This window comes from Mauremys reevesii, linkage group 22 (genome assembly GCF_016161935.1).
Source record: "Mauremys reevesii isolate NIE-2019 linkage group 22, ASM1616193v1, whole genome shotgun sequence".
Classification (NCBI taxonomy): domain Eukaryota; kingdom Metazoa; phylum Chordata; order Testudines; family Geoemydidae; genus Mauremys; species Mauremys reevesii.
Genome location: NC_052644.1, coordinates 24752077 through 24777946, shown reverse-complemented (window position 1 = coordinate 24777946; position 25870 = coordinate 24752077). Strand labels below are relative to the sequence as shown.

Below are 25870 nucleotides of genomic sequence, written 5' to 3'. Positions count from 1 at the left end.
GAGTGAGGGGCACGGCAGGGCCGGGCTGGCGGGGCTGGGGGTCGGGAGTGAGGGGCTCCGGCAGGGCCGGGCTGGCTGGGGCTGCGGGTCGGGAGTGAGGGGCACCGGCAGGGCCGGGCTGGCGGGGCTGCGGGTCGGGAGTGAGGGGCACGGCAGGGCCGGGCTGGCTGGCGGGGCTGCGGGTCGGGAGTGAGGGGCACCGGCAGGGCCGGGCTGGCGGGGCTGCGGTCGAGTGAGGGGCACCGGCAGGGCCGGTCTGGCGGGGGCTGCGGGTCGGGAGTGAGGGGCACCGGCAGGGCTGGGGGGCAGGGAATGCTCGATCCGGGGGGCAGGCCCCACCCAGGGCTGCGGAGGGAGGGAGCGGCCGGCCCGTGGCTCCCAGCCTCGCGTGCCAGGCGCTGCTGGGACACGTCCTGCGCAGGCAGCAGCTCTGAGCCTGGGGGCTGGCGCCAGCCTGGAGTGGGGGGGGCTGCCCCACCCCTCCCCACACAGCGCCAGCTGCAGGGGAAGGAAGGGGCTGGCCATGGGGCCAGCCTGCCCCCCGGCTCTCTGCTGGGCCCCGCCCTGTGGCCCCGCCTGCCCTGGCAGCGCCGCGCTCCGGGCCCGGCTTGCGGTTTCCTCGGGGTGGAGGCGGCAGCCGCTCTGTGCCAGCGGCCGGGCGGGGGAGCCGGGCTGGAGCCAGGGCCGAGGGGGCTGAGAGCTGCCGGCTGGGGCCAGGCCGGCGCAGAGCCTGTGGGGCAGACGGCAGGGATCCGCGCCCCCCATGTCCCCCGCAGCCCCCCCCCGGACGGACGGACGGACAGCGGCGGCGGCTGAAGCAGAGACTTTACTGCCCGTCCCTGGGGGGCGGCCGGCGTGCACAGAAACATTCACCAACAATGAAGAACCCGGGGCTGGTTAACTGGGCGACGCGGCGAAGGCGGCGGCGCGCCGGGGGGAGGGGCGAGGCCAGCAGGCGGCAGGGACCCAGGCGTCCGGGCGGGGGGGGCTACGGCACAGCGACGTGGAAGGGGCTGTGGGGCACGTGCTGGTCGCCCCATTTCACCACCAGGACGTAGTCGCCCTTTTCCTTCAGCAGGTAGCAGACGCTGTAGAGCCGGTTCCCCAGGTGCTTCACCAGGATCTCCTCGCACGGCGTGCGAGGGCCGTGCACGCCCACCAGCAGCATGTTGTTCCTGGGGGCACGGGGATCGGGGGTCCGGGCAGCCCAGCCCGGGAGCCTCACCCGCCTAATCCCCCTCAGCCCCCAACTCCACCCCCTCCCAGCCAGCCCCCCAGCTCCACCACCCCCCAGCTGCCTGATCCTCCCCCAGTCAGCCCCCAGCTCCACCGCCCCAGCTGCCTGATCCTCCCCCAGCCAGCCCCCAACTCCACCCTCCCCAGCTGCCTGATCCAGCCCCAGCCAGCCCCCAACTCCACCCTCCCCTCAGCTGCCTGATCCAGCCCCCAGCTCCACCTCCCAGCTAGCCCCCAGCTGCCTGATCCAGCCCCCAGCCAGCCCCCAACTCCACCTCCCAGCTGCCTGATCCTCCCAGCCAGCCCCCAGCTCCACCTCCCCAGCTGCCTGATCCTCCCCAGCCAGCCCCCAACTCCACCCCTCCCCAGCTGCCTGATCCAGCCCCCAGCCAGCCCCAACTCCACCCCTCCCCAGCTGCCTGATCCAGCCCCCAGCCAGCCCCAGCTCCACCCCTCCCAGCCAGCCCCCAGCTGCCTGATCCTCCCCACAGCCAGCCCCCAACTCCACCCCTCCCCAGCTGCCTGATCCAGCCCCAGCCAGCCCCCAGCTCCACCCCCTCCCAGCTGCCTGATCCTCCCCCAGTCAGCCCCCAACTCCACCCCTCCCCAGCTGCCTGATCCAGCCCCCAGCCAGCCCCCAACTCCACCCCTCCCAGCTGCCTGATCCAGCCCCAGCCAGCCCCAGCTCCACCTCCCAGCCAGCCCACCAGCTGCCTGATCCTCCCCACAGCCAGCCCCCAACTCCACCCCTCCCCAGCTGCCTAATCCACCCCAGCCAGCCCCCAACTCCACCTCCCAGCCAGCCCCCAGCTGCCTGATCCTTCCCAGCCAGCCCCCAACTCCACCCTCCCAGCCAGCCCCCAGCTGCCTGATCCACCCCAGCCAGCCCCCAACTCCACCCTCCCAGCCCCCAGCTGCCTGATCCTCCCCAGCCAGCCCCCAGCTCCACCCCTCCCAGCCCCCAGCTGCCTGATCCTCCCCAGCCAGCCCCAACTGCCTGATCCTCCCCCCAGCCAGCCCCCCAACTACACCGGCTCTGCAGCTGGGCTGGTTCTGGGGGGTCCAATCAGTAATGGGGGGGCCACAAAGGGCTCTGTACCATGAGCAGACCCAGATCCACCCCCCAGGCACAGCTGGGGCCACCCCACGGTCCCACTGCAGCCACCCCCAGACCCCTTCACCCAGCCCAGCTGTTCCTGCCCCGTGGCTCCGGGTGGGGGCGGGGAGAGCTGCCCTCCCACCCCCCAGCCCAGCCCCACAGGCCTGGCCCAGCCCCCCCCGCCCCCCACACCTGCTTTACTGCAGTCCACCGTGAAGGAGTTCTTCTGGCCCACGAAGCCCTTGCTCAGCCCGAGACCCTTGGCCACCACCTTGCTGGCGTCCGCGGCGAACTTGGGGGGTGCCCCCTGCAGCACGGCCACCTCCGCCCGCCCGGCTGCGTCCACGAAGACAGAGGACGTCTCGTGCAGACTGTGGCTGCTCACCAGGCGGGAGCCTGTGGGAGGGAAGATCGGGGTGATTGGGGGCGGGGGGGGATCCCCCACCCTCGGCACCAGCGCAGCCGACGCTGTCTGAGTGTGCAGAGAGCCTGAGCCCATTGCTCGGGGAGAAGTGAACCTCCCCCATGGGAGGGGCTTGCGAAAGGCCCACCCCCAGGGCCCACACCTGTGATCTTGGCCTTGAAGGGGCTGCCGGCGATGTGGTAGGGGCCGCCGTACTTGATGGAGATCAGGTAGCTGCCGGGCACCATGGGCGTGTAGGTCACTTTGTAGCCCTCGGCGCACTCCTGGCAGTCCATCTGCACCTTGGAGGGGCCGTCGATGGTCACGGCCAGGGCCCCGGGGCCCGCGTTGGTCGTGTTCACCACGAACTCTGCCGGGCTGCCTGCGAGTGTCACGGGTGTCAGTGCCGGCGCCCCTCATTCCCGACCCGCAGCCCCACCCCGGCCCGGCCATCGCCCCTCACTCCCGACCCGCAGCCCGGCTGGTGCCCCTCACTCCCGACCCACAGCCCCCCCCGCCCGGCCTGGCCATCGCCCCTCATTCCCGACCCGCAGCCCGGCTGGTGCCCCTCACTCCTGACCCACAGCCCCCCCCGGCCCAGCCATCGCCCCTCATTCCCGACCGCAGCCCCACCCCGGCCCGGCCATTGCCCCACACTCCCGAACCCCAGCCCCCGGCCCGGCCGCCGCCTCACTCCCGACCCGCAGCCCCACCCGGGCCCGGCCATCGCCCCTCACTCCCGACCCGCAGCCCCACCCCGGCCCGGCCATTGCCCCTCACTCCCGACCCGCAGCCCCACCCCGGCCCGGCCATCGCCTCATTCCCGACCCGCAGCCCCCGCCCGGCCTGGCCATCGACCCTCATTCCCGACCGCAGCCCGGCTGGTGCCCCTCACTCCCGACCCGCAGCCCCCCAGCTCCGCCGGCCGGGGCCCCTAACTCCCGACCCGCAGCCCCCCCGGCCCGGCCGGCGCCCCTCACTCCTGACCCGCAGCCCCCCGGCTCCGCTGGCCGGTGCCCCTCACTCCCGACCCGCAGCCCCCCCCGCCCGGCCATCGCCCCTCATTCCCGACCCGCAGCCCAGCTGGTGCCCCTCACTCCCGACCCGCAGCCCCCGGCCATCGCCCCTCACTCCAGACCGCCCCCCGCCCGGCCTGGCCATCGCCCCTCATTCCCGACCCACAGCCCGGCTGGTGCCCCTCGCTCCCGACCCGCAGCCCCGCCCGGTGCCTCATTCCCGACCCGCAGCCCGGCTGGTGCCCCTCACTCCCGACCCACAGCCCCCGCCCGGTCATTGCCCCTCACTCCCGACCCGCAGCCCCCGTCCCGGCTGGTGCCCCTCACTCCCGACCCGCAGCCCCCGCCCGGCCATCGCCCCTCATTCCCGACCCGCAGCCCCCGGCCCGGCCATTGCCCCTCACTCCCGACCCGCAGCCCCCGTCCGGCCGTCGCCTCACTCCCGACCCGCAGCCCCCGCCCGGCCTGGCCATTGCCCCTCATTCCCGACCGCAGCCCGGCTGGTGCCCCTCACTCCCGACCCGCAGCCCCGGCCGCCATCGCCGCTCCCGACCCGCAGCCCCCGGCCCAGCCGCCGCCCCTCACTCCCGACCTGCAGCCCCCGCCCGGCCTGGCCATCGCCCCTCATGCCCGACCCGCAGCCCGGCCGTCGCCCCTCACTCCCGACCCGCAGCCCCCGTCCGGCCGTCGCCCCTCACTCCCGACCCGCAGCCCCCGCCCGGCCCGGCCATCGCCCCTCATTCCCGACCCGCAGCCCCGGCCCGGCCATCACCCCTCACTCCCGACCCGCAGCCCGGCTGGTGCCCCTCACTCCCGACCCGCAGCCCGGCTGGTGCCCCTCACTCCCGACCCACAGCCTCCCCCGCCCCGCCAGGCCAGCGCCCCACAATCCCCACCCGCAGCCCCGCTGGTGCCCCTCGCTCCCGGCCGGCGCCCCACACTCCCGACCCGCAGCCCCCTCCCGTCCCGGCCGTCCCCCCGCACTCCCGACCCGCACCCCCCCCTGCCCGGCCCGGCCCTCCCCCCGCAAACCCGACCCACCGCCCAGCAGGTGCCCCTCACTCTCGACCCGCAGCCCCGGCCATCACCTCACTCCCGACCCGCAGCCCCCGCCCGGCCTGGCCATCGCCCCTCCTTCCCGACCCGCAGCCCGGCTGTTGCCCCTCACTCCCGACCCCCAGCCCCGCCCCGGCCATCGCCTCATTCCCGACCTGCAGCCCCGGCCCAGCCATCGCCCCTCACTCCCGACCCGCAGCCCCCGGCCATCGCCCCTCATTCCCGACCCGCAGCCCCTCCCGCCAGCCGCCATGCCCCTCACTCCCGACCCGCAGCCCCGGCCATCGCCCCTCTCCCGACCTGCAGCCCCGGCCCGGCCGTCGCCCCTCACTCCCGACCCACAGCCCCCCCCGCCCGGCCGGGCCATCGCCCCTCCTTCCCGACCCGCAGCCCCGCTGGTGCCCCTCCCTCCCGGCCCGCAGCCCCGCCCCCCCGGCCATCGCCCCTCGCTCCCGACCTGCAGCCCCCCCCCGGCCCAGCCATCGCCCCTCACTCCCGACCGCAGCCCAGCTGGTGCCCCTCACTCCCGACCGCAGCCCCGGCCGCCATCGCCCCTCGCTCCCGACCCGCAGCCCCCGCCCGGCCTGGCCATCGCCCCTCATTCCCGACCCGCAGCCCAGCTGGTGCCCCTCACTCCCGACCGCAGCCACCCCGGCCATCGCCTCGCTCCCGACCCGCAGCCCCCGCCCGGCCCGGCCGCCGCCCCTCATTCCCGACCCGCAGCCCCGGCCCAGCCGCGCCCCTCACTCCCGACCTGCAGCCCCCCCTCGGCCCAGCCATCGCCCCTCGCTCCCGACCTGCAGCCCCCCCCCCCCGGCCATCGCCCCTCGCGCCCGACCCGCAGCCCGGCTGGTGCCCCTCACTCCCGACCCGCAGTCCCTACCGGTGGTGCCCCCCTCCAGGCCCGCGCCGTACGCGGACACCAGGCCCGGGTCGCCCGCCTGGCCTGGCTCCCCAACGCGGATCTTGAAGGGGCTGCCGGGGATGTGGGTGCTGTTGAACTTGACGTCGATGGAGTAGAGGCCGTTCTCCCGCGGGATGAAGCGCACGGCGTATTTATCTGGGGGTAGGGGCGGCAACAGAGGGGGGGAGCATTGGGATCCTGCCCCCCAGCAGCCCTGGGGCAGGAGCAGCAGCCTGCTCAGTGGGGAGGGGCCGGCAATTAAAGGGGGTGGGGTTGGGACTGGGAGCCAGGACTCCTGGGTTCTCTCCCCAGCTCTGGGAGGGACGTGGGGCTGGTGGTTAGAGCAGGGGGGGCTGGGAGCCAGGACTCCTGGATTCTCTCCCCAGCTCTGGGAGGGGAGTGGGGGCTGGTGGGTCAGAGCAGGGGGGCTGGGAGCCAGGACTCCTGGGTTCTCTCCCCAGCTCTGAGAGGGAAGTGGGGGCTGGTGGGTCAGAGCAGGGGGGGCTGGGAGCCAGGACTCCTGGGTTCTCTCCCCAGCTCTGGGAGGGAAGTGGGGGCTGGGGGGTTAGAGCGGGGGGGGGCTGGGAGCCAGGACGCCTGGGTTCTCTCCCCAGCTCTGAGGGGGAAGTGGGGGCTGGTGGGTCAGAGCAGGGGGGGCTGGGAGCCAGGACTCCTGGGTTCTCTCCCCAGCTCTGGGAGGAGTGGGGCTGGTGGGTCAGAGCAGGGGGCTGGGAGCCAGGACTCCTGGGTTCTCTCCCAGCTCTGGGAGGAGTGGGGCTGGTGGGTCAGAGCAGGGGGGGCGGGGAGCCAGGACTCCTGGGTTCTCCACCAGCTCTGGGAGGAAGCGGCCTGGGGTTCGTCGATCTCGGGACGTGACATTCTCTCCCAGCTCTGAGAGGGCTGTGCACCTTGGCATCCAGCGCCCCCTTGGCGCCGTTCAGGCTGACTGCAAAGGAAGCTGGCTGGTTGGCCTTGAGGCCTGACTCCTGGAAGCACAGCAGAGCGTTAGCGGGGCCGGGGCGCAGGGGCGGGAGACCAGGGGTCACTTCCCTTCGCTGGGAGGCTGGGGGCTGGTGGGTCAGAGCAGGGGCTGGGGCCAGGACTCCTGGGTTCAGCCCCAGCTCTGAGAGGGCAAGTGGGGCTGGTGGGTCAGAGCAGGGGGCTGGGGCCAGGACTCCTGGGTTCTCTCCCCAGCTCTGGGAGGCGTGGGGCTGGTGGGTCTTTAAAGAGCAGGGGCTGGGAGCCAGGACGCCTGGGTTCTCTCCCTGCTGTCCTGGGCCGGCACAGGATTTCCTCCAGCGCGCCCGAGGGGCTGTGCACCTTGGCATCCAGCCCTCCAGCCCCAGCTTCCTCCTGATGCCTGGTTGGCTCCGGCCTGACTCCTGGAAGCCCCCACCGTGGGCGAGGGGGCGGGGCAGAGACATGGGAGTGGGCAGCACCTTCCTGGGCCCGGCTGTCCAGAGGGGCCTGGGGTCACAGGCAGCTCACTGTGAGCAGCCCAGGCTATGGGGCAGGGTGGGGGGCAGGGTGGGGGGCAGCTCTCTCTCTTTAAGCAGCACCTGGCCTGGGCGTTGTCGGGGTCTGTTAAGAGCCTTTAAAAGAGACACGAGAGAAAACCGCGGCGCCCGGGGCGGTTCGGGGGCTCCCTGCTGTCCTGGGCCGGCACAGGATTTCCCTCCCCGCCCCGGCGGCTGCGCTACCCCCCAGCCCCCAGCTTCCTCCTGATGCCAGAGGGGGGCAGACGGGTTACAGCTCCGCCCCCTCCCTGTGCCCCCCCCACCGTGGGGCGAGGGGGTTACACGGGCAGAGACATGGGAGTGGGCAGCACGTCTGGGGGGGAAGCTCCGTCCCGAGGGGCCTGTGGTCACAGGCAGCTCACTGTGAGCTCTGCCCACGGGGACTCTGGGGACCCAGGGGGCTGTTTTACCAGGGAAGATCAAAGGCCTGGCCTGCTGTATTGAGAGGACAAGCTGCCGGGGGGGCCAGGGCGAGCTGCCGGGGGGCCCGGAGGGGGGCAGGGCGAGCTGCCGGGGGGCCCCGGGGGCAGGGCGAGCTGCCGGGGGCCCGGGGGCAGGGCGAGCTGCCGGGGGCCCTGGGGAGGGCGAGCTGCCGGGGGCCCTGGGGCAGGGCGAGCTGCCGGGGGGCCCTGGGGGGGGGGGAGGGCGAGCTGCCGGGGGGCCCCGGGGGGGCAGGGCGAGCTGCTGGGGGGCCCTGGGGGGGGGCAGGGCCCTGCCAGCACAGGCCGGGCTGGAGACGGGAATTTGAGGCCCTTTGGCGCGGCTGGAGTCTCCGTCCCAGGGACAGGGGGGCACGGCTGTGGGGCGGGGGGGCATGGGGCGGGGGGAGTGGGGGCGGGAGCCCCCCCTGCGGAGTGACAGCTCCCCCCACGGGAACAGCCAGCAGCCCCCTCCCTGCGTGCGCTGGGCTCAGGCCCCTCCCCTGGGATGGCGCAGGGCGGCCGGGGCCCTGCTCGCGCCGTGAATGCTGAGGAGGGGGGTGCGGCTGGGGGGCTGCCCCCCAGGCAGGAGCGACGTGTCGCTCCCCAGCAGCCGCCCCCAGGCCCGTGCCGGCGGCAGGAGGGCGGGGGCCCAGCGGTTTCTCCGGTGCCTCACCTGAAGGCTGGTAACAGTCAGGCGCCGGGCGTCATGGCAGGGGGCCGCTGCCGGCACCACGAAGGGGCTTTCGGGAACGTGCTCCTCGTTGAACTTCACCGACACCTCGTAATCACCTGGGGGGAAAGGGGGGTTAGTGCCGCCCCCTGCCAGCCCCCAGCCCCACAGCCAGCCCCCAGCCAGTCCCCAAGCCCCACTGCCGGACCCCCAGCCCCACAGCCAGCCCCCAGCCAGTCCCCTGCTAGTCCCCAAGCCCCACTGCCGGACCCCCAGCCCCACAGCCAGTCCCCAAGCCCCACTGCCGGACCCCCAGCCCCACAGCCAGCCCCCTGCTAGTCCCCAAGCCCCACTGCCGGACCCCCAGCCCCACAGCCAGTCCCCAAGCCCCACTGCCAGACCCCCAGTCCCACAGCCAGTCCCGTGCCATCCCCCAGCCACACTGCCAGTCCCCTGCCAGTCCCCAAGCCCCACTGCCAGACCTCCAGCCCCACTGCCAGTCCCCTGCCATCCCCCAGCCAGTCCCCTGCTAGTCCCCAAGCCCCACTGCCAGACCCCAGCCCCACTGCCAGTCCCCTGCCAGCCCCAGCCAGTCCCCAAGCCCCACTGCCGGACCCCCAGCCAGTCCCCTGCCATCCCCAGCCCCACAGCCAGTCCCCTGCCAGCCCCAGCCCCACAGCCAGTCCCCAGCCCCACAGCCAGTCCCCAGCCAGCCCACAGTCAGTCCCCAAGCCCCACTGCCGGAACCCCAGCCCCGCCGCCCGTCCCCAGCCCCACAGCCAGTCCCCAGCCAGCCCACAGCCAGTCCCCAAGCCCCACTGCCGGACCCCCAGCCCCACAGCCAGGCCCCGGGCAGCCCCCAGCCCCCCGCGTAGCCACCAGCGCTGCCCCAGCCCCACTGCCAGCCCTCAGCCCCCCCCCAGGCCGACATCAGGGCTGGCCCAGCGGCCCCGCAGGCCGCCCCGTACCGGGCTCCTGGACGACGTAGGCCACGCCGCAGGATCCGTCTTTCCTGTCCTCGAAGGCGATCTCGGCCTTGCTGGGCCCCTCGACGGCGATGGAGAGACCCCCGGCGCCTGCCTCTCGCGTCCAGATGCTGAACTCGGCTGCGGGAGGGAGACGCTGTTACCCAGGCTGCTGGGCAGCCCCTGGGCCCTCCCCCCAGCAGCCTCCAGCCCCCGCTTACCTGGCACGCCGGCCTCGGCCCGCTCCAGGCCGGGGCCTCCCGCCCGCACCTTGTGGGCGCCGCCCTCGCCCAGCGGCCCGACGGTGAACTGGAAGGGGCTGCCGGGAACGTGCTGCCCCTTGTACTTGACGCTGACCGAGTGCACCCCCGTCTCGGCCGGCACGAACCGGACGCAGTAGGTGCTGTTCTCCGCCTCCAGCACCTCAGCCGCCAGCCGCTGCCCCGAGGGGCCCGTCACCTGGGCCGTCATGTCCGCCAGGCTGATCTCTGGGGGGAAAGGGGGGTCAGACGCCCCAGACGCCCCCGGACCCACCAGCCCCCAAAACACAAGCCCCCTGCCCCCGCTCACCTGGGATCTTGAGGCTGAGGTCGCAGGCGCTGCCCACGTTGGCCACAGGGGGGGCGCGGCGGCGCCGGGTGATGCTCTCCTTCACCCGCCCCTCGCCTGTCACCTTCACCGAGAAGGGGCTCCCTGGGGGGGGGGAGGGAGGGGTCAGGCAGGGCCACAGACAGACAGACAGCGCCCCACGGCATTTCCCACACCCCCCACAGGGCCTAACACCCCTGTACCACGCAGCCTTGCCGCTGGTGGTCGCTCTGACCACGCATCGCTGGGGAAGGCGGCCCGGCCCCCCGGGCCGAGCTCCGCGCTGGGCCCCCCGCCTGGCCCGGCCCCCGGGGCCCCCCGCCCGGCCCGGCCCCCCAGGGCAGAGCTCCGCGCTGGGCCCCCCGCCCGGCCCCCCGGGCAGAGCTCCGCGCTGGGCCCCCAGGGCCGAAATCCGCGCTGGGCCCCCGGCCCGGCCCGGCCCCCCGGGGCCGAGCTCCGCGCTGGGCCCCCCAGGGCCGAGCTCCGCGCTGGGCCCCCCGCCTGGCCCGGCCCCCCGGGCCCGAGCTCCGCGCTGGGCCCCCCGGGGCCGAGCTCCGCGCTGGGCCCCCCGGGGCCGAGCTCCGCGCTGGGCCCCACCTGGCACGTGCTGGTCTGCGAATTTGATGGAGATGATGTAGTTGCCGGGCTCCGTGGGGCAGTAGGTGACACGGCAGGTCCCGTCCTCCAGGTCTTCTGTGTTGATGTCCACCTTGCTGGGGCCCTCGATGGACAAGCTGAGCCCGCCATAGCCTGGGGGCACAGGAGGGAGTGGGGGGCTGCAGGCCAGCCAAGCATCCCCCCTCGCAGAGAACCCAGGAGTCCTGGCTCCAGACCCCCTCCCCTCCCAGAGCAAGGAGAGAACATAGGAACAGCCGTAGCGGGTCAGAGCAAGGGTCCACCCAGCCCAGTGTCCGTCTGCCGCCAGCGGCCAGTGCCAGGTGCCCCAGAGGGAGTGAACCCAACAGGGAACCATCACGTGACCCACCCCTGTCGCCCATTCCCAGCTCCTGGCACACACAGGCCAGGGACACCATCCCTGCTCGCCCTGGCAATAGCCACTGATCGGCCTGTCCTCCATGCACTGAGCTAGCTCCTTTGTGAACCTGTTATGCTCTCGGCCTTCCCAACATCCCCTGGCAGGGAGTTCCACAGACCCTGCGTTGTGAGGAGAAATACTCCCTTGTGGTTGTGTTAAACCTGCTGCCTGTTCATTTCATTTGGGGACCCCTAGTTCTTGTGCTAGGAGGAGTCAATAACACGTCCTGATTTACTTTCTCCGCACCAATCACTGCTCTAGACCTCCAGCATATCCCCCCTTAGTCGCCTCTTTTCCAAGCTGAAGAGTCCCAGGTTTGTTCATCTCCTCTCACACGGAAGCCGCTCCAGACCCCTCCTCATTGGTGTTGCCCTTTTCTGAACCTTTTCCAATTCCAGGATCTCTTTTCTGAGATGGGGCGACCACGGCTGCCCGCAGGATCAAGGCGTGGGTGGACCCGGGATTTAGACAGAGGCAACATGATACTTTCTGTCCTATTCTCTCCCCTCTCCTAAGAGTCCCACCGTTCTGGTCACTTTTTCGGCTGCTGCTGCGCAGTGAGTGGATGTGTTCAGAGAACTCTCCACCGTGACCCCCAACCCCCCCTCTTCGGTACCAGCTAATTTAGCCCCCATCATTGTATATGGACAGTTGGGATGATGTTTTCTAACGTGCATCACTTTGCATTTACCAACATGGAATTTCATCTGCCATTTTGTTGCCCAGTCACCCAGTTTTGTGAGATCCCCTTGTAGCTCTTCACGGTCTGCCTGGGACTTAACTATCTCGAGGAGTTTTGTATCATCTGCAAATTTTGCCACCTCGCTGCTTCCCCCTTTTCCCAGATCATTTATGAACCCGTTGACTAGGACGGGGCCCAGCACAGACCCCTGGGGGCACCACCATTTACCTCTCTCCGTTCTGAAAACTGACCATTTAGTCCTACCCTTCGTTCCCTGTCTTTTAACCAGTTGCTGATCCATGAGAGGACCCTCCCTCTTATCCCAAGGCAGCTTATTTGGCGTAAGAGCCTTTGGTGAGGGGCCTTGTCAAAGGTTTCTGAAAATCTAAGTCCACTATGTCCACGGGATCCCCCTCGTCCACATGCTTGTTGACCCCCTCAAAGAATTCTAGTAGATTGGTGAGGCGCGATTTCCCTTTACAAACACCATGTTGACTCTTCCTCAACAAATTCTGTTCATCTGAGTGTCTGACAATACTGTTCTCTACTATAGTTTCAACGAATTTGCCCAGTACTGAATTCAGGCTTACAGCCCTGTAATTTCCAGGATCACCTCTGGAGCCCTTTTAAAAAATGGGCATCACCTTAGCTGTCACCTGGTACAGAAGCTGATTTATATAGTAAGTTACAAACCACAGTTAGTAGTTCTGCAATTTCACATTTGAGAGCCCTCAGAACTCCTGGGGGATCCCGTCTGGTCCTGCTGACTTACTGCTCTTTAATTGATCAATTTGTTCCAAAACCTCCTCTAATGACACCTCAATCTGGGACAGTTCCTCAGATCTGTCAGCTAAAAAGAACCCAGGAGTCCTGGCTCCCAGCCCCCGCCGTTCTAACCCATCAGACCCCCCTCCCCTCCCAGAGCTGGGAGAGAACCCAGGCGTCCTGCGGCCGCACCTGCGTCCCGGGTGTCGATGAGGAACTCGGCGGGCTCAAAGGTGCGCCCCTCGCTGAGGCCGGGCCCGGAGACGCGGACCCGGCTGGCATCACCGATCTCTGACTGGCTGATGGTCACCGTGATGGGGCTGTTGGGGATGTGCTGCCCGTTCCGCTTGATGTTCACCAGGTGCTCGCCCACCTCCTTGGGCACGAACGAGATGCCTGGGGGAAGTCGGGAGTGAGGGGCACTGGCAGGGCCGGGCTAGCAGGGGGCTGCGGGTCGGGAGTGAGGGGCACCGGCAGAGCTGGGGGGGCACGGCCAGGCTAGCAGGTGGCTGCGGGTCGGGAGTGAGGGGCACCGGCAGAGCTGGGAGGGGCAGAGCTGGGCTGGCTGGGGCTGCGGGTCGGGAGTGAGGGGCACCGGCAGAGCTGGGAGGGGCAGAGCTGGGCTGGCAGGGGCTGCGGGTCGGGAGTGAGGGGCACCGGCAGAGATGGGAGGGGCACAGCTGTGCTCTCAGGTGCTGCGGGTCGGGAGTGAGGGGCACTGGCAGAGCTGGGGGCAGGGCTGGGCTAGCAGGGGCTGCGGGTCGGGAGTGAGGGGCACCGGCAGAGCTGGGGGGGGCAGAGCTGGGCTAGCAGGGGCTGCAGGTCGGGAGTGAGGGGCAGCGGCAGGGCTGGGGCAGGGCTGGGCTGGCAGGGGCTGCGGGTCGGGAGTGAGGGGCACTGGCAGAGCTGGGGGCAGGGCTGGGCTGGCAGGGGCTGCAGGTCGGGAGTGAGGGGCAGCGGCAGGGCGGGGGGGGGCAGGGCTGGGCTGGCAGGGGCTGCGGGTCGGGAGTGAGGGGCACTGGCAGAGCTGGGGGCAGGGCTGGGCTGGCAGGGGCTGCAGGTCGGGAGTGAGGGGCACCGGCAGAGCTGAGGGTGCAGAGCTGGGCTGGCAGGGGCTGCAGGTCGGGAGTGAGGGGCACCGGCAGGGCTGGGGTGCAGAGCTGGGCTGGCAGGGGCTGCGGGTCAGGAGTGAGGGGCACTGGCAGGGATGGGGGCAGAGCTGGGCTGGCAGGGGCTGCGGGTCGGGAGTGAGGGGCACTGGCAGAGCTGGGGGGGGAAGGGCTGGGCTACCAGGGGGCTGCAGGTCGGGAGTGAGGGGCACCGGCAGGGCTGCGGGGGGCCCGGGGCCGGGCTGGCAGGGGCTGCGGGTCGGGAGTGAGGGGCACTGGCTCAGGGGTGGGGGGGACTCACCCACGTGGCCGTTGCGCAGGCGTTTGAGCTGGCAGGGCTCCTCGCGCCCTGATGGGGGGGTGACGGTCGCTGTCAGCTGGCTCAGATCCGTCTCTGCGATGTCCAGGGGGATGTCGGCCGAGGAGCCGACCTTCAGCTGGGACATTCGCAGCGTGTCGTCGCCTGGGGGTGCGGGTAGGGGTGGAGGGCATGAGCCGAGGGGACCCTCAGCCCCTCTGTCCCCCACCCAACTCCAGTCCCCGCCCCCCAATCCCTCCCTCCACCCCATCCGGCCCCTCGTTCCATCCCGCCCCCCAACCCCAGCCTGTTCCCCCCCAGGCCTTCCGCACCCCAGGAGAGAAAACCAGGCCCCCAGCCCCCCCGGGGACCCGCTGACCGGTGATGCGGGCGGTGAAGGGGCTGCCTGCGATGTGCTTCTCGTTGTATTTCACTACGATGCTGTAGTCGCCGGGCAGCACGGGCAGGTAGGAGACGCTGCAGGTGCCGTCCTGGTTGTCGGTGCAGCTGATCTCGGCCTTGGAGGGGCCTTCAACCGCCAGGGACAGCCCACCTAAGGGGGGAGGGGGTCAGCGCGGCCGCAGGCCCCCACAAGGCCCAGCTCGCACCCCCAACCCGGCACCCTCAGGGGAACTGACAGGTCAGGGCCTCCCACCCCCGGCTCTAACCACCAGACCCCCAGAGCCGGGGAGAGAACCCAGGAGTCCTGGCTCCCAGCTCCCCCTGCTCTAACCACCAGCCCCCACTGCCCTCCCAGAGCCGGGGAGGGAACCCAGGAGTCCTGGCTCCCAGCTCCCCCTGCTCTAACCACCAGCCCCCACTGCCCTCCCAGAGCCGGGGAGGGAACCCAGGAGTCCTGGCTCCCAGCCCCCCCTGGTCTAATCCACCAGACCCCACCCCCTCCCAGAGCTGGGAGAGAACCCAGGAGTCCTGGCTCCCAGCCCCCGGCTCTAACCACCAGCCCCCACCCCCTCCCAGAGCTGGGAGAGAACCCAGGAGTCCTGGCTCCCAGCCCCCCGCTCTAACCACCAGACCCCACTCCTCCCAGAGCTGGGGAGAGAACCCCGGAGTCCTGGCTCCCAGCCCCCGGCTCTAACCCCCACCCCCCACTGCCCTCCCATCGCCGGGAGAGAACCCAGGAGTCCTGGCTCCCAGCCCCCCCTGCTCTAATCCACCAGACCCCACCCCCTCCCAGAGCTGGGAGAGAACCCAGGAGTCCTGGCTCCCAGCCCCCTGCTCTAACCACCAGACCCCACTGCCCTCCCAGAGCCGGGGAGAGAACCCAGGAGTCCTGGCTCCCAGCCCCCCCTGCTCTAACCCACCAGCCCCCACTCCCCTCCCAGAGCTGGGAGAGAACCCAGGAGTCCTGGCTCCCAGCCCCCGGCTCTAACCACCAGCCCCCACGGCCCTCCCAGAGCTGGGAGAGAACCCAGGAGTCCTGGCTCCCAGCCCCCTGCTCTAACCACCAGCCCCGCTCCTCCCAGAGCCGGGAGAGAACCCAGGAGTCCTGGCTCCCAGCCCCCTGCTCTAACCCACCAGCCCCACTCCTCCCAGACCCGGGGAGAGAACCCAGGAGTCCTGGCTCCCAGCCCCCGGCTCTAACCACCAGCCCCCACTGCCCTCCCAGAGCTGGGAGAGAACCCAGGAGTCCTGGCTCCCAGCCCCCCCTGCTCTAACCACCAGCCCCCACTGCCCTCCCAGAGCCGGGAGAGAACCCAGGAGTCCTGGCTCCCAGCCCCCGGCTCTAACCACCAGACCCCACTGCCCTCCCAGAGCCGGGGAGGGAACCCAGGAGTCCTGGCTCCCAGCCCCCGGCTCTAACCACCCGCCCCCACTGCCCTCCCAGAGCTGGGAGAGAACCCAGGAGTCCTGGCTCCCAGCCCGCCCTGCTCTAACCACCAGCCCCCGCTCCCCTCCCAGAGCCGGGAGAGAACCCAGGAGTCCTGGCTCCCAGCCCCCTGCTCCAACCCACCAGCCCCCACTCCTCCCAGAGCCGGGAGAACCCAGGAGTCCTGGCTCCCAGCCCCCGGCTCTAACCACCAGCCCCCACTGCCCTCCCAGAGCCGGGAGAGAACCCAGAGTCCTGGCTCCCAGCCCCCTGCTCTAACCACCAGCCCCCACTGCCCTCCCAGAGCCGGGAGAGAACCCAGGAGTCATGGCTCACATCCCCCGGCTCTAACCACCAGACCCCACTGCCCTCCCAGAGCCGGGAGAGAACCCAGGAGTCCTGGCTCCCAGCCCCCAGCTCTAACCACCAGACCCCACTCCCCTCCCAGAGCTGGGACAGAACCCAGGAGTCCAGGCTCCTAGCCCCCTGCTCTAACCACCAGCCCCGCTCCTCCCAGAGCCGGGAGAGAACCCAGGAGTCCTGGCTCCCAGCCCCTGCTCTAACCACCAGCCCCCACTCCCCTCCCAGAGCCGGGAGAGAACCCAGGAGTCCTGGCTCCCAGCCCCCGGCTCTAACCACCAGCCCCCACTGCCCTCCCAGAGCCGGGAGAGAATCCAGGAGTCCTGGCTCCCAGGCCCCCGCGCTAGCCACCAGCCCCAACCCCTCTCCCAGAGCCGGGAGGAACCCAGGAGTCCTGGCTCCCAGCCCCCGCTCTAACCCACCAGCCCCCACTCCTCCCAGAGCCGGGAAAGAACCCAGGAGTCCTGGCTCCCAGCCCCGGCTCTAACCACCAGCCCCACTCCTCCCAGAGCCGGGAGAGAACCCAGGAGTCCTGGCTCCCAGCCCCCGGCTCTAACCACCAGACCCCACTGCCCTCCCAGAGCCGGGGAGGGAACCCAGGAGTCCTGGCTCCCAGCCCCCGGCTCTAACCACCAGACCCCACTCCCCTCCCAGAGCCGGCGAGAGAACCCAGGCGTCCTGGCTCCCAGCCCCCCCTGCTCTAACGCACCAGCCGCCACTCCCCTCCCAGAGCTGGGGAGAGAACCCAGGCGTCCTGGCTCCCAGCCCCCCCTGCTCTAACGCACCAGCCGCCACTCCCCTCCCAGAGCTGGGGAGAGAACCCAGGAGTCCTGGCTCCCAGCCCCCCCTCCTCCCCCCAGTCTAAGCACCAGACCCCACCCCAAGCTGGGGAGGGAACCCAGGCGTCCAGCTGCACCTTCGCCAGCGTCCTTGGTGTTGACGGTGAACGTGGCCGGCTTGTTGACCACGCCGTGGATGAGCCCTGGGCCATAGGCCGTGACGTGCCCGCTGTTGACGTAATCCACGTAGAACTGCAGGGGGCTCCCTGGGGGGCACGGGGGGGTGTCAGAGCCTGCATCGGCCCTTCCCCCCAGCCACACCCCACTGCTCCCTGAGGCGCCTGGGATGTGCTCCCCCTCCGCCCGGGACGTGCTCCCCGCCCCGGCGCCTGGGACGTGCCCCCTCCGCCCCGGGCGTGCTCCCCGCCCGCCGGCACCTGGGACGTGCTCCCCCGCCCGCCGCGCGCTGGGCGTGCCCCCTCCGCCCGGGACGTGCTCCCCGCCCCGGCGCCTGGGACGTGCCCCCTCCGCCCCGGACGTGCTCCCCTGCCCGCCGGCACCTGGGACGTGCTCCCAGCGCCTGGGACGTGCCCCCTCCCGGCGCCGGGACGTGCTCCCCCTCCGCCCGGGACGTGCTCCCCGCCCGCCGGCACCTGGGACGTGCTCCCGCCCGCCCGGCACCTGGGACGTGCCCCCGCCCCCGGCGCCTGGGACTGCCCCCTCCGCCCCCGGGATGTGCTCCCCCTCCGGCGCCTGGGACGTGCCCCCTCCGCCCCGGGACGTGCCCCCGGGACGTGCTCCCCGCCCCGGCACCTGGGACGTGCCCCCGCCCCGGGCGTGCTCCCCCTCCGCCCCGGGCGTGCTCCCCGCCCGCCGGCACGGCACCTGGGATGTGCTCCCCACCCCTGGGATGTGCTCCTCTGCCCCGGCACCTGGGATGTGCCCCCGCCGGCACCTGGGATGTGCCCCTGCCGGCACCTGGGACGTGCTCCCTGCCCCCCGGCACCTGGGACGTGCCCCCCCGCCGGCACCTGGGACGTGCCCCCCCCCCTGCCGGCACCTGGGACGTGCCCCCCCCCCTGCCGGCACCTGGGATGTGCAGGCTGTCACAGCGGATGTCCATCTCGTGCAGCCCGGCCTCCGTGGGCGCGTATCTCACCGTCACCGTCCCGTCCTTGTTGTCCGTGATGTCGGGCTTGGCCACCTTCCCCGAGGGCATCCGGACCTCGCCTGGGGGCAGAGCGGGGGTGGGGGGTCAGTCCTGGCCCATGGCTGCCCCGCGGGCGGACACGGCCCCTCTGGCCTGGTTACAGGGGCCGTGTGTGATCCCCTCCCTCTGCAACGCAGCCCCACTGGAGACGGGAGGGGACACCCCAATATTCACCCGTCATGGAATTTGGATGTTTTCTGCACAGTACGCCTGGGGCGGGGTCGTTCGAAACGTCTCGATCTGCTGGGCCGTGACGGCCTGTCGGATCGTGCGTGTGTGTGTGGGGGGGTGTTACTGAAATGTGGGGGGGGGGGACCAGCTGCCCCACAGCATCTGCCCCCCGACTTACCCGTGATCTCCCCCTTCTTGATGGTGAATGGGATGACCAGGTCAAAGGGCCGCAGCCCGGCCACGTCCAGCCCGTTGACGCCCATCAGGGGACGGTCTGTGGCCTGCGAAAGACCCCGAGACCCCCCAGACAGAGCAGTGAGGGGGGTTGCTGTACAGAGAGCTGGGGAGGCCTCCAGACGCTACATGGGCCCTGAGGCAGCCCGGCCAGAGTCCAGCGTGCGAGCAAGTTTCACGGCTGCGCTGTCGTTACTTCGCGGCCTGGCTGCGGCACCAGGACGGGGGGGGAGGGAGGGGGCGGATCCGGCCCCCCGCACTCACCAGGACCTGGAAGGGGCTGTTGGGGATGTGCTCGCCCCCGAAGCGGACGCAGATGACGTATTTCCCGGGCTGGGGGGCTGTGTAGAAGATGTCGAAGGTGCCATCCTCGTTCTCCACCACGTCGACGTCCACCTCGGAGCCGTCGGGCGTGCAGACCGTGCAGGTCACCTTCCCTTTGCCCGCCGCCTTGGTGTCCACCGTGATCACCGTCTCCTCCCCGATCTGGATGGTGGGGCCGATTCCGGCGCCTGGGGGGTGGGGGGGGATTGACAATCTGCCCAAGCCATCCCCCCTCCCCACCCACCCCCCCCTCATGCAACTGCAGCAGCCAGGAAAGGAAATCCCCAGTCTGCCCCCAACTTCACCCCCAGCCGGAACCGGCCCCCACGATCAGGGCGCCCCCCCGCGCCAGGCGCTGCACAGACCCTCCAGGAGCTGGGGGGTCCCCAGCCCTACAAACGCCCCCACCAAGCGAGGTCGGGAGCAGCACGGATCCCCAAACAGACTTGGGGGGCCCCCGAGGGGTGCAGCACAGAGCCAGCTCAGGCCACATGCTGCACAGATCTCCCGCCCGGCCCCCATCCAGGTTCACAGCCCCCTCCCCATCCCTGGCAGCGCCCAGCGCGAGGGGGCCCCAACCCCAGGCCAGACCTGGCCCATCCCACTGCTCCCCCCAAACGGCTGAGAACTGGCCAACTTGTGTCATGCGGCCCCCAGGACGGAGAGCGTCAAGCTGGCCGTTAAAGCCCCAGCAGCAAAGCAGAGCAGCCCCCGCCCGCCCCCCAGGCCAACCCGACCCCTCCCCTGGCAAGCAACCTGGGGCTTCAATGCCTTGGGGGGCCGGAGACCCCCCCGCCATTCAGGCGGGCCTGCCCGGGGGTGGGGAGCCCACAGCACCTCGCTCAAAGCCGGGCTTCGGGTCCAGCTGGAACTTGGAGTGGACAAAAGGTCGGTTTGGTTTGGGCTCAAAAACTAACGTTTCAAAGCAAAGCCGAGAGCTGCCCCGGCCCCTCGGGCCTGACAGGGAAGGGTGTGCCCCCCCCCCGTCCCCCCCGAGACACGGCCCCTCGGGCCTGACAGGGAACGCTGTGTCCCCCCCCCGAGACACGACCCCTCGGGCCTGACAGGGAAGGGTGTGTCCCCGAGACACGGCCCCTCGGGCCTGACAGGAAGGTGTGTCGTCCCCGTCCCCCGAGACACGACCTCGGGCCTGACAGGGAAGGTGTGTCCCCCGAGACACGGCCTCGGGCCTGACAGGGAAGGTGTGTCCCCCCGTCCCCGAGACACGGCCCCTCGGGCCTGACAGGGAAGGGTGTGTCCCCCCCCCCCGAGACACGGCCCCTCGGGCCTGACAGGGAAGGGTGTGTCCCCCCCGTCCCCCCGAGACACGGCCCCTCGGGCCTGACAGGGAAGGGTGTGTCCCCCCCCCGTCCCCCCCGAGACACGGCCCGTCGCGCCTGACAGGGAAGGGTGTGTCCCCCCCGTCCCCCCGAGACACGACCCCTCGGGCCTGACAGGGAAGGGTGTGTCCCCCCCCCCGAGACACGGCCCCTCGGGCCTGACAGGGAAGGGTGTGTCCCCCCCCGTCCCCCCCGAGACACGGCCCCTCGGGCCTGACAGGGAAGGGTGTGTCCCCCCCCCGAGACACGGCCCCTCGGGCCTGACAGGGAAGGGTGTGTCCCCCCCCGTCCCCCGAGACACGACCCTCGGGCCTGACAGGAACGTGTGTCCCCCGTCCCCCGAGACACGGCCCCTCGCACCTGACAGGGAAGGTGTGTCCCCCCGTCTCCCGAGACACGACCCCTCGGGCCTGACAGGAAGGGTGTGTCCCCGTCCCCTGAAACACAACCCCTCGGGCCTGACAGGGAAGGGTGTGCCCCCGTCCCCGAGACACGGCCTCGGGCCTGACAGGGAAGGTGTGCCCCCGTCCCCGAGACACGGCCCCTCGGGCCTGACAGGAAGGTGTGCCCCCGAGACACGACCCCTCGCGCCTGACAGGGAAGGTGTGCCCCCGTCCCCCGAGACACGGCCCTCGGGCCTGACAGGAAAGGGTGTGCCCCCGAGACACGACCCTCGCGCCTGACAGGAAGGGTGTGTCCCCGTCCCCCGAGACACGGCCCCTCGCGCCTGACAGGGAAGAGTTTTTCCCCGTCCCCGAGACACGGCCCCTCGCGCCTGACAGGGAAGGTGTGTCCCCCGTCCCCGAGACACGGCCTCGGGCCTGACAGGAAGGGTGTGTCCCCCCCGTCTCCCCCGAGACACGGCCCCTCGGGCCTGACAGGGAAGGGTGCGTCCCCCCCGAGACACGGCCCCGCGGGCCTGACAGGGAAGGGTGTGTCCCCCGTCTCCCCGAGACACGGCCCTCGGGCCTGACAGGGAAGGTGTGTCCCCCCCGTCCCCCGAGCCTGACAGGGAACGGCCCCTCGGGCCTGACAGGAAGGTGTGTCCCCCGTCCCCCGAGACACGGCCCTCGGGCCTGACAGGAAGGGTGTGTCCCCCCGTCCCCCGAGACACGGCCTCGGGCCTGACAGGGAAGGTGTGTCCCCCTCGGGCCTGACAGGAAGTGTGTCCCCCGTCCCCCGAGACACGGCCCCTCGGGCCTGACAGGGAAGGGTGTGTCCCCCCCCCGTCCCCCCCGAGACACGGCCCCTCGGGCCTGACAGGAAGGGGAGGGATAGCTCAGTGGTTTGAGCATTGGCCTGCTAAACCCAGGGTTGTGAGTTCAATCCTTGAGGGGGCCACTTAGGGATCTGGGGCAAAAATTGGTCCTGCTAGTGAAGGCAGGGGCTGGACTCGATGATCTTGCAAGGTCCCTTCCAGTTCTAGGAGATTGGTCTATCTCCAATTATTATCTTTAGGAAGAGCCCCCCCGGAGACGCAGCCCCTCGCACCTGACAGGAAAAGCCCCCCCCCCTCCGGAGACGTGAGGTTTGGGAGCTCCGAGCCCAGGGGCCTGGGGGGAACCCCGCAGCGGGCGGCTCGAGTTGGGGTTTGGTTTGCAGGTGGGTGGGGCACTGTCTGCTGGAGAACTGGGTCCAACTTTCATTCCAGCTCGGCAAATGGAGGCTGCTCCCGGGCTCGCCAGAAAGCCACCCAGTCAGAACTCGAAACAGCCTCGAATTTCATCCTCCAGCCGGAGAAAGCCACTGGGAGCCTCCCGGCCAGGCGGCTGGAGGCGCCTTCTCCCGTGAAATGCTCATTTGGAGACAGGCCTGAGTCAGTTTCCCCGCAGAGAAAAATCAACTTGTGCCTTTGCACAGTCGGCTCCAGGAGCGCGTTTGTAAGTCAAGACCTTCGGTTCAAAGCTCCGCAGACACTTTGGGACCCGGGTGGGCGCCAGCAGCCCCGTTTCCAGGCCTCCACGTGGGACGCCGGGTAAGGGAACCTCCTGGCTGCTCGGACGAATCCGCACGACCACAGAGATGAGTCAGACTCTCGCTCTGCCTCGAGGCAGGATCTCAGGCCGGGGTGTGTGGGGGAAACAGAAAACCCCGGCGCTGAGTCAAAGGAGCTGATTTCCTCTCGCAGACACGATTGTCAGCCCAGGCCCGCGGGGTGCGGGGGAATCAGTGGCTGAGGGAGCTGCATTTTCCGGTGCAAACGGAAGTTTTAAGCCAAGCCAGAGAGGCCTGAAGGCGCCTCGAGGCGGCAGCTGGAAGGGAGAAGCTGCTTCGCACCACAAGGGGTCGAGGGCCGCCCCAGCCTGGACGCAGGGCCCTGCTCTGCGTGTCTGAATCTCTGAGGGGTGCCCTGGGGCTGTGCGAGGGCCCCTCGCGAAGCTCAGCTCCAGAGTCCCAGACCCCGGCGTCGGGGCGTCCGCCGGAGCCCCCTTGCAGAGTGGGCGTCAGAGCCCTTGGGCGCAGGGGGAGACGACCGGCGTGCGCAGGGCCCCCACGGTGCTGCTGCCAGGAGAGGGGGGTCACCCATCCCTCCCTCCCGAAGCCATGCAGCCCCGGGCCACGCGGCCATGCAGGGAGGGGGTGGGGGCAGCGGCTGGCTTACCTAGCCCGTGACCTCCGATCGACACTACGGTGACGGGGCAGAGAAGCGAGGAGAGGTCAAGTGAGACACAGATCACACCCCCGGCGGCCCCCCGCCCCCCTCCCGCAGTGGCGGGCCCCAGAGGTGGCTGCCGAAGCAGGTGGTGTGTGCCAGCGTGAGGGTGGCGCGGCCCCCCTGCCCGCCCCGTGCCAGCCCCCGCGGTGCTCACCGGTGACGGTGCACTTGCTGGCGTCGCCGGTGGGCAGGGCGCGGATGCGGTAGGGGGAGTAGGGGATCTCGTCCCCGCCGTATTTGATGAGGATGGTATAGCGGCCCGTCGTGTCCGGCACGTAGGAGACCGTGTAGGTGCCGTCCTGGTTGTCCCGGATCGTGGCCTTCTTGGGCTTCCCCTCGGGGTCCTGGGGGGCATCAGGGGGGTGAACATAGACCCCCCCCACGCACCCTCCGGCAGCCCCTTCCCGCCCCGCTCACCGTGATCTGCATGGCCAGCAGCTCCTCGCCGGCGTCCCGCCCCCCCCACGCACCCTCCGGCAGCCCTTCCGCCCCGCTCACCGTGATCTGCACGGCCAGCAGCCCCTCGCCGCGTCCGCCCCACGCACCCTCCGGCAGCCCCTTCCCGCCCCGCTCACCGTGATCTGCACGGCCAGCAGCCCCTCGCCGGCGTCCCGCCCCCCCCACGCACCCTCCGGCAGCCCCGTCCCGCCCCGCTCACCGTGATCTGCACGGCCAGCAGCCCCTCACCGGCGTCCCGCCCCCCGCCCCCCCACGCACCCTCCGGCAGCCCCTTCCCGCCCCGCTCACCGTGATCTGCACGGCCAGCAGCCCCTCGCCGGCGTCCTGGGCGTCAATGGTGAACTCCACGGGCAGGCTGGCAGGGACCCCGGTGGTGTTGAGCCCGGGGCCGCTGGCTTTCACTTTGCTGGCGTCGTGTGTGGGCAGAACCTTCACCTTGAAGGGGCTGGAGGAGGAGGTCGGGGGGAGGGGGGTTCAGTGGCGGCCAGGGGGAGGCTGCGCCCCACTGCTCCCCCCCAGAGTGGGGCGAGGTCTCCGCTGGATGGCCACCCGTGCCCACGCCTGGCTCCCTACACCCAGACCGGCCTGGGCATGGTGCCCTGGCCTCAGCCCCCCGATCCCACCCGCCCCACTCAGCCCCCTCGCCAGCCCCCCACCTGCGCGGCACTTCCTGGTCTCCGTAGTGCACGGCGATGTTGTAGGGCCCCTCGCGGCTGGGGACGTAGCTGACCGTCTGCGTGCCGTCGCTGTTGTCCACCACCTCCACCGGCTCCACCACGCCTGGGGACGGGAGACGCCGGGGATCAGGGGGGGGGCCGGGCCTCAGTTTCCCCTTCTCTTCCCCCCGCCAGCAGCAGCCACTCACCTTTGGGGCCCTGCACCTTGACCTGCAGGGGGGCCACCCCCGCCTGGCTGGTGTCGACGGAGAAGGTCTGGGGCACGCTGGCCCGTACGACGCCCGGCGTCAGGCCTGGCCCCGAGCACAGCACCTTGGACGAGTCCACCACGTCGTGCACCGGCACCTGGAAGGGGCTCCCTGCCGGGCGGGGGGGAAAGGGGAAACTGAGGCCCTGTGCCCCCAGCCCTGCCCCCGCGGCTCCCCCAGCCCAGGCCCTGCCCCCTCACCCAGACCCACCGCGGGCCAGTCCCCGCTGACACAGACTGAGCTTTGCCCCCTGACCCAGCCCCCGTACCTGGCACCTGGTGCCCGCCGTAGGTGACGTTCAGGCTGTAGGTGCCGGGTTCGTAGGGGACGTATTCCACCGAGCAGCTGCCGTCCTTGTTATCGGTGCAGGACATCTTGGCTTCGGAGGGGCCCTCCACGGCCAGGCCCAGGCCCCCGGTGCCAGCACCCCTGGGTGGGGGACGAGAGAGAAGCACAATGGGGCTCAGCCACTCAGGGCAGAGACTAGAGCCGGGACCCCCGAGCGGTGCCAACGCCCCCTCCCGCCCATGCCCCCCCCCCGAGCCGGGACCCCAGCATGGTGCCAACGCCCCCTCCCCCCCATACCCCCCCGAGCCGGGACCCCCGAGCGGTACCAACGCCCCCCCAGCTCCGTGCCCCCCCCGAGCGGTGCCAACGCCTCCCCCATGCCCCCGAGCCAGGACCCCAGCATGGTGCCAATGCCCCTCCCCATGCCCCCAGCTCCATGGCCCCCGAGCGGTGCCAACGCCCCCCCAGCTACGTGCCCCCCCCGAGCGGTGCCAACGCCCCTCCCCATGCTCCCCCCGAGCCGGGACCCCTGGCGGTGCCAACGCCCTCCCCATGCCCCCAGCTCCATGGCCCCAAGCGGTGCCAACGCCCAGCTCCGTGCCCCGAGCGGTGCCAACGCCTCCCCATGCCCCCGAGCCGGGACCCCGAGCGGTGACAACACCCCTCCCCATGCCCCGAGCCAGGACCCCAGCGGTGCAACACCCCCAGCTCCGTGCCCCCCCGAGCGGTGCCAACGCCTCCCCATGCCCCCAGCTCCATGCCCCGAGCGGTGCCAACGCCCCCAGCTCCGTGCCCCCGAGCGGTGCCAACGCCTCCCCATGCCCCCGCCGAGCCGGGATCCCAGCGGTGCCAACGCCCCCTCCCCATACCCCCGAGCCGGGATCCCCAAGCGGTGCCAACGCCCCCTCCCCATACCCCCTGCCGGGACCCCGAGCGGTGCCAACGCCCCCTCCCCATTTCCCCAGCTCCGTGCCCCCCCCGAGCGGTGCCAACGCCCCCCGGCCCTCACCTGGTCTCCACGGTGAAGCGATTGGGCTGGTTGGTGGTGCCGCTCTGGAGGCCTGGGCCGTGCACTCGGACCCGGGTCGGGTCGCAGCCCTCGGTGACGGGCACCCGGAAGGGGCTGCTGGGCACGGGGCTCCCGTCGTAGGTCACATCGACTGAGTGGACGCCTGCCGGGGCGGGAAGAGGAGGTCAGGGGCGGGCTCCACCCCGCTCCCTCCCCATGCCCCGGCCCCGGCTCACCCTCCTCGTAGGGGGTGTACTCCACACGGTAGGTGCCGTCGCCAAGGTCCTGCACAAGGGCCTCGGTCAGGTTCCCCGAGGGGTTCGACACCCGGGTCTTCACGCGGGGCCCTCCGGCCGCGCCCAGCGCCCGGGCGTCCACGCGGAACTCCGTCGTGGCCTCCCGGAACACGCCTGCACCAGGGGGGCGGGTCAGGCCACGGGCGGGCCAGCCTGTCCCCCAGGACCCACTCCCTGCCCCAGCCCTGGCGGGCTTTGCCCCCCGCCCATCACGCCCACCCCCAT

General features: G+C 71.2%; 1 protein-coding gene across 2 annotated transcripts in view; it reads right to left on the bottom strand.

The window, feature by feature from the left end:
- Positions 1–895: 895 nt before the first annotated feature.
- The window catches only part of FLNA (filamin A), a 48405-nt gene continuing 23430 nt past the window's right edge, over positions 896–25870 (bottom strand). The window contains exons 22-46 of one of the 2 annotated variants that reach the window (XM_039510603.1): positions 25586–25759; positions 25350–25512; positions 24321–24481; positions 23993–24163; positions 23784–23907; positions 23416–23572; positions 22823–23012; positions 22615–22638; positions 18613–18860; positions 18293–18395; positions 17823–17963; positions 16871–16999; positions 14146–14319; positions 13770–13931; positions 12552–12755; positions 10474–10626; positions 9859–9981; positions 9510–9776; positions 9292–9429; positions 8327–8442; positions 6579–6700; positions 5694–5881; positions 2902–3120; positions 2528–2731; positions 896–1176 (exon numbers count right to left, since the gene is read on the bottom strand). In XM_039510603.1, the coding sequence (XP_039366537.1) occupies positions 989–1176; positions 2528–2731; positions 2902–3120; positions 5694–5881; positions 6579–6700; positions 8327–8442; positions 9292–9429; positions 9510–9776; positions 9859–9981; positions 10474–10626; positions 12552–12755; positions 13770–13931; positions 14146–14319; positions 16871–16999; positions 17823–17963; positions 18293–18395; positions 18613–18860; positions 22615–22638; positions 22823–23012; positions 23416–23572; positions 23784–23907; positions 23993–24163; positions 24321–24481; positions 25350–25512; positions 25586–25759 (4043 nt within the window). In that variant the 3' untranslated portion in view covers positions 896–988. The remainder of the gene's footprint in view (positions 1177–2527; positions 2732–2901; positions 3121–5693; positions 5882–6578; positions 6701–8326; positions 8443–9291; positions 9430–9509; positions 9777–9858; positions 9982–10473; positions 10627–12551; positions 12756–13769; positions 13932–14145; positions 14320–16870; positions 17000–17822; positions 17964–18292; positions 18396–18612; positions 18861–22614; positions 22639–22822; positions 23013–23415; positions 23573–23783; positions 23908–23992; positions 24164–24320; positions 24482–25349; positions 25513–25585; positions 25760–25870) is intronic. The other variant, XM_039510604.1, reaches the window with a different exon arrangement.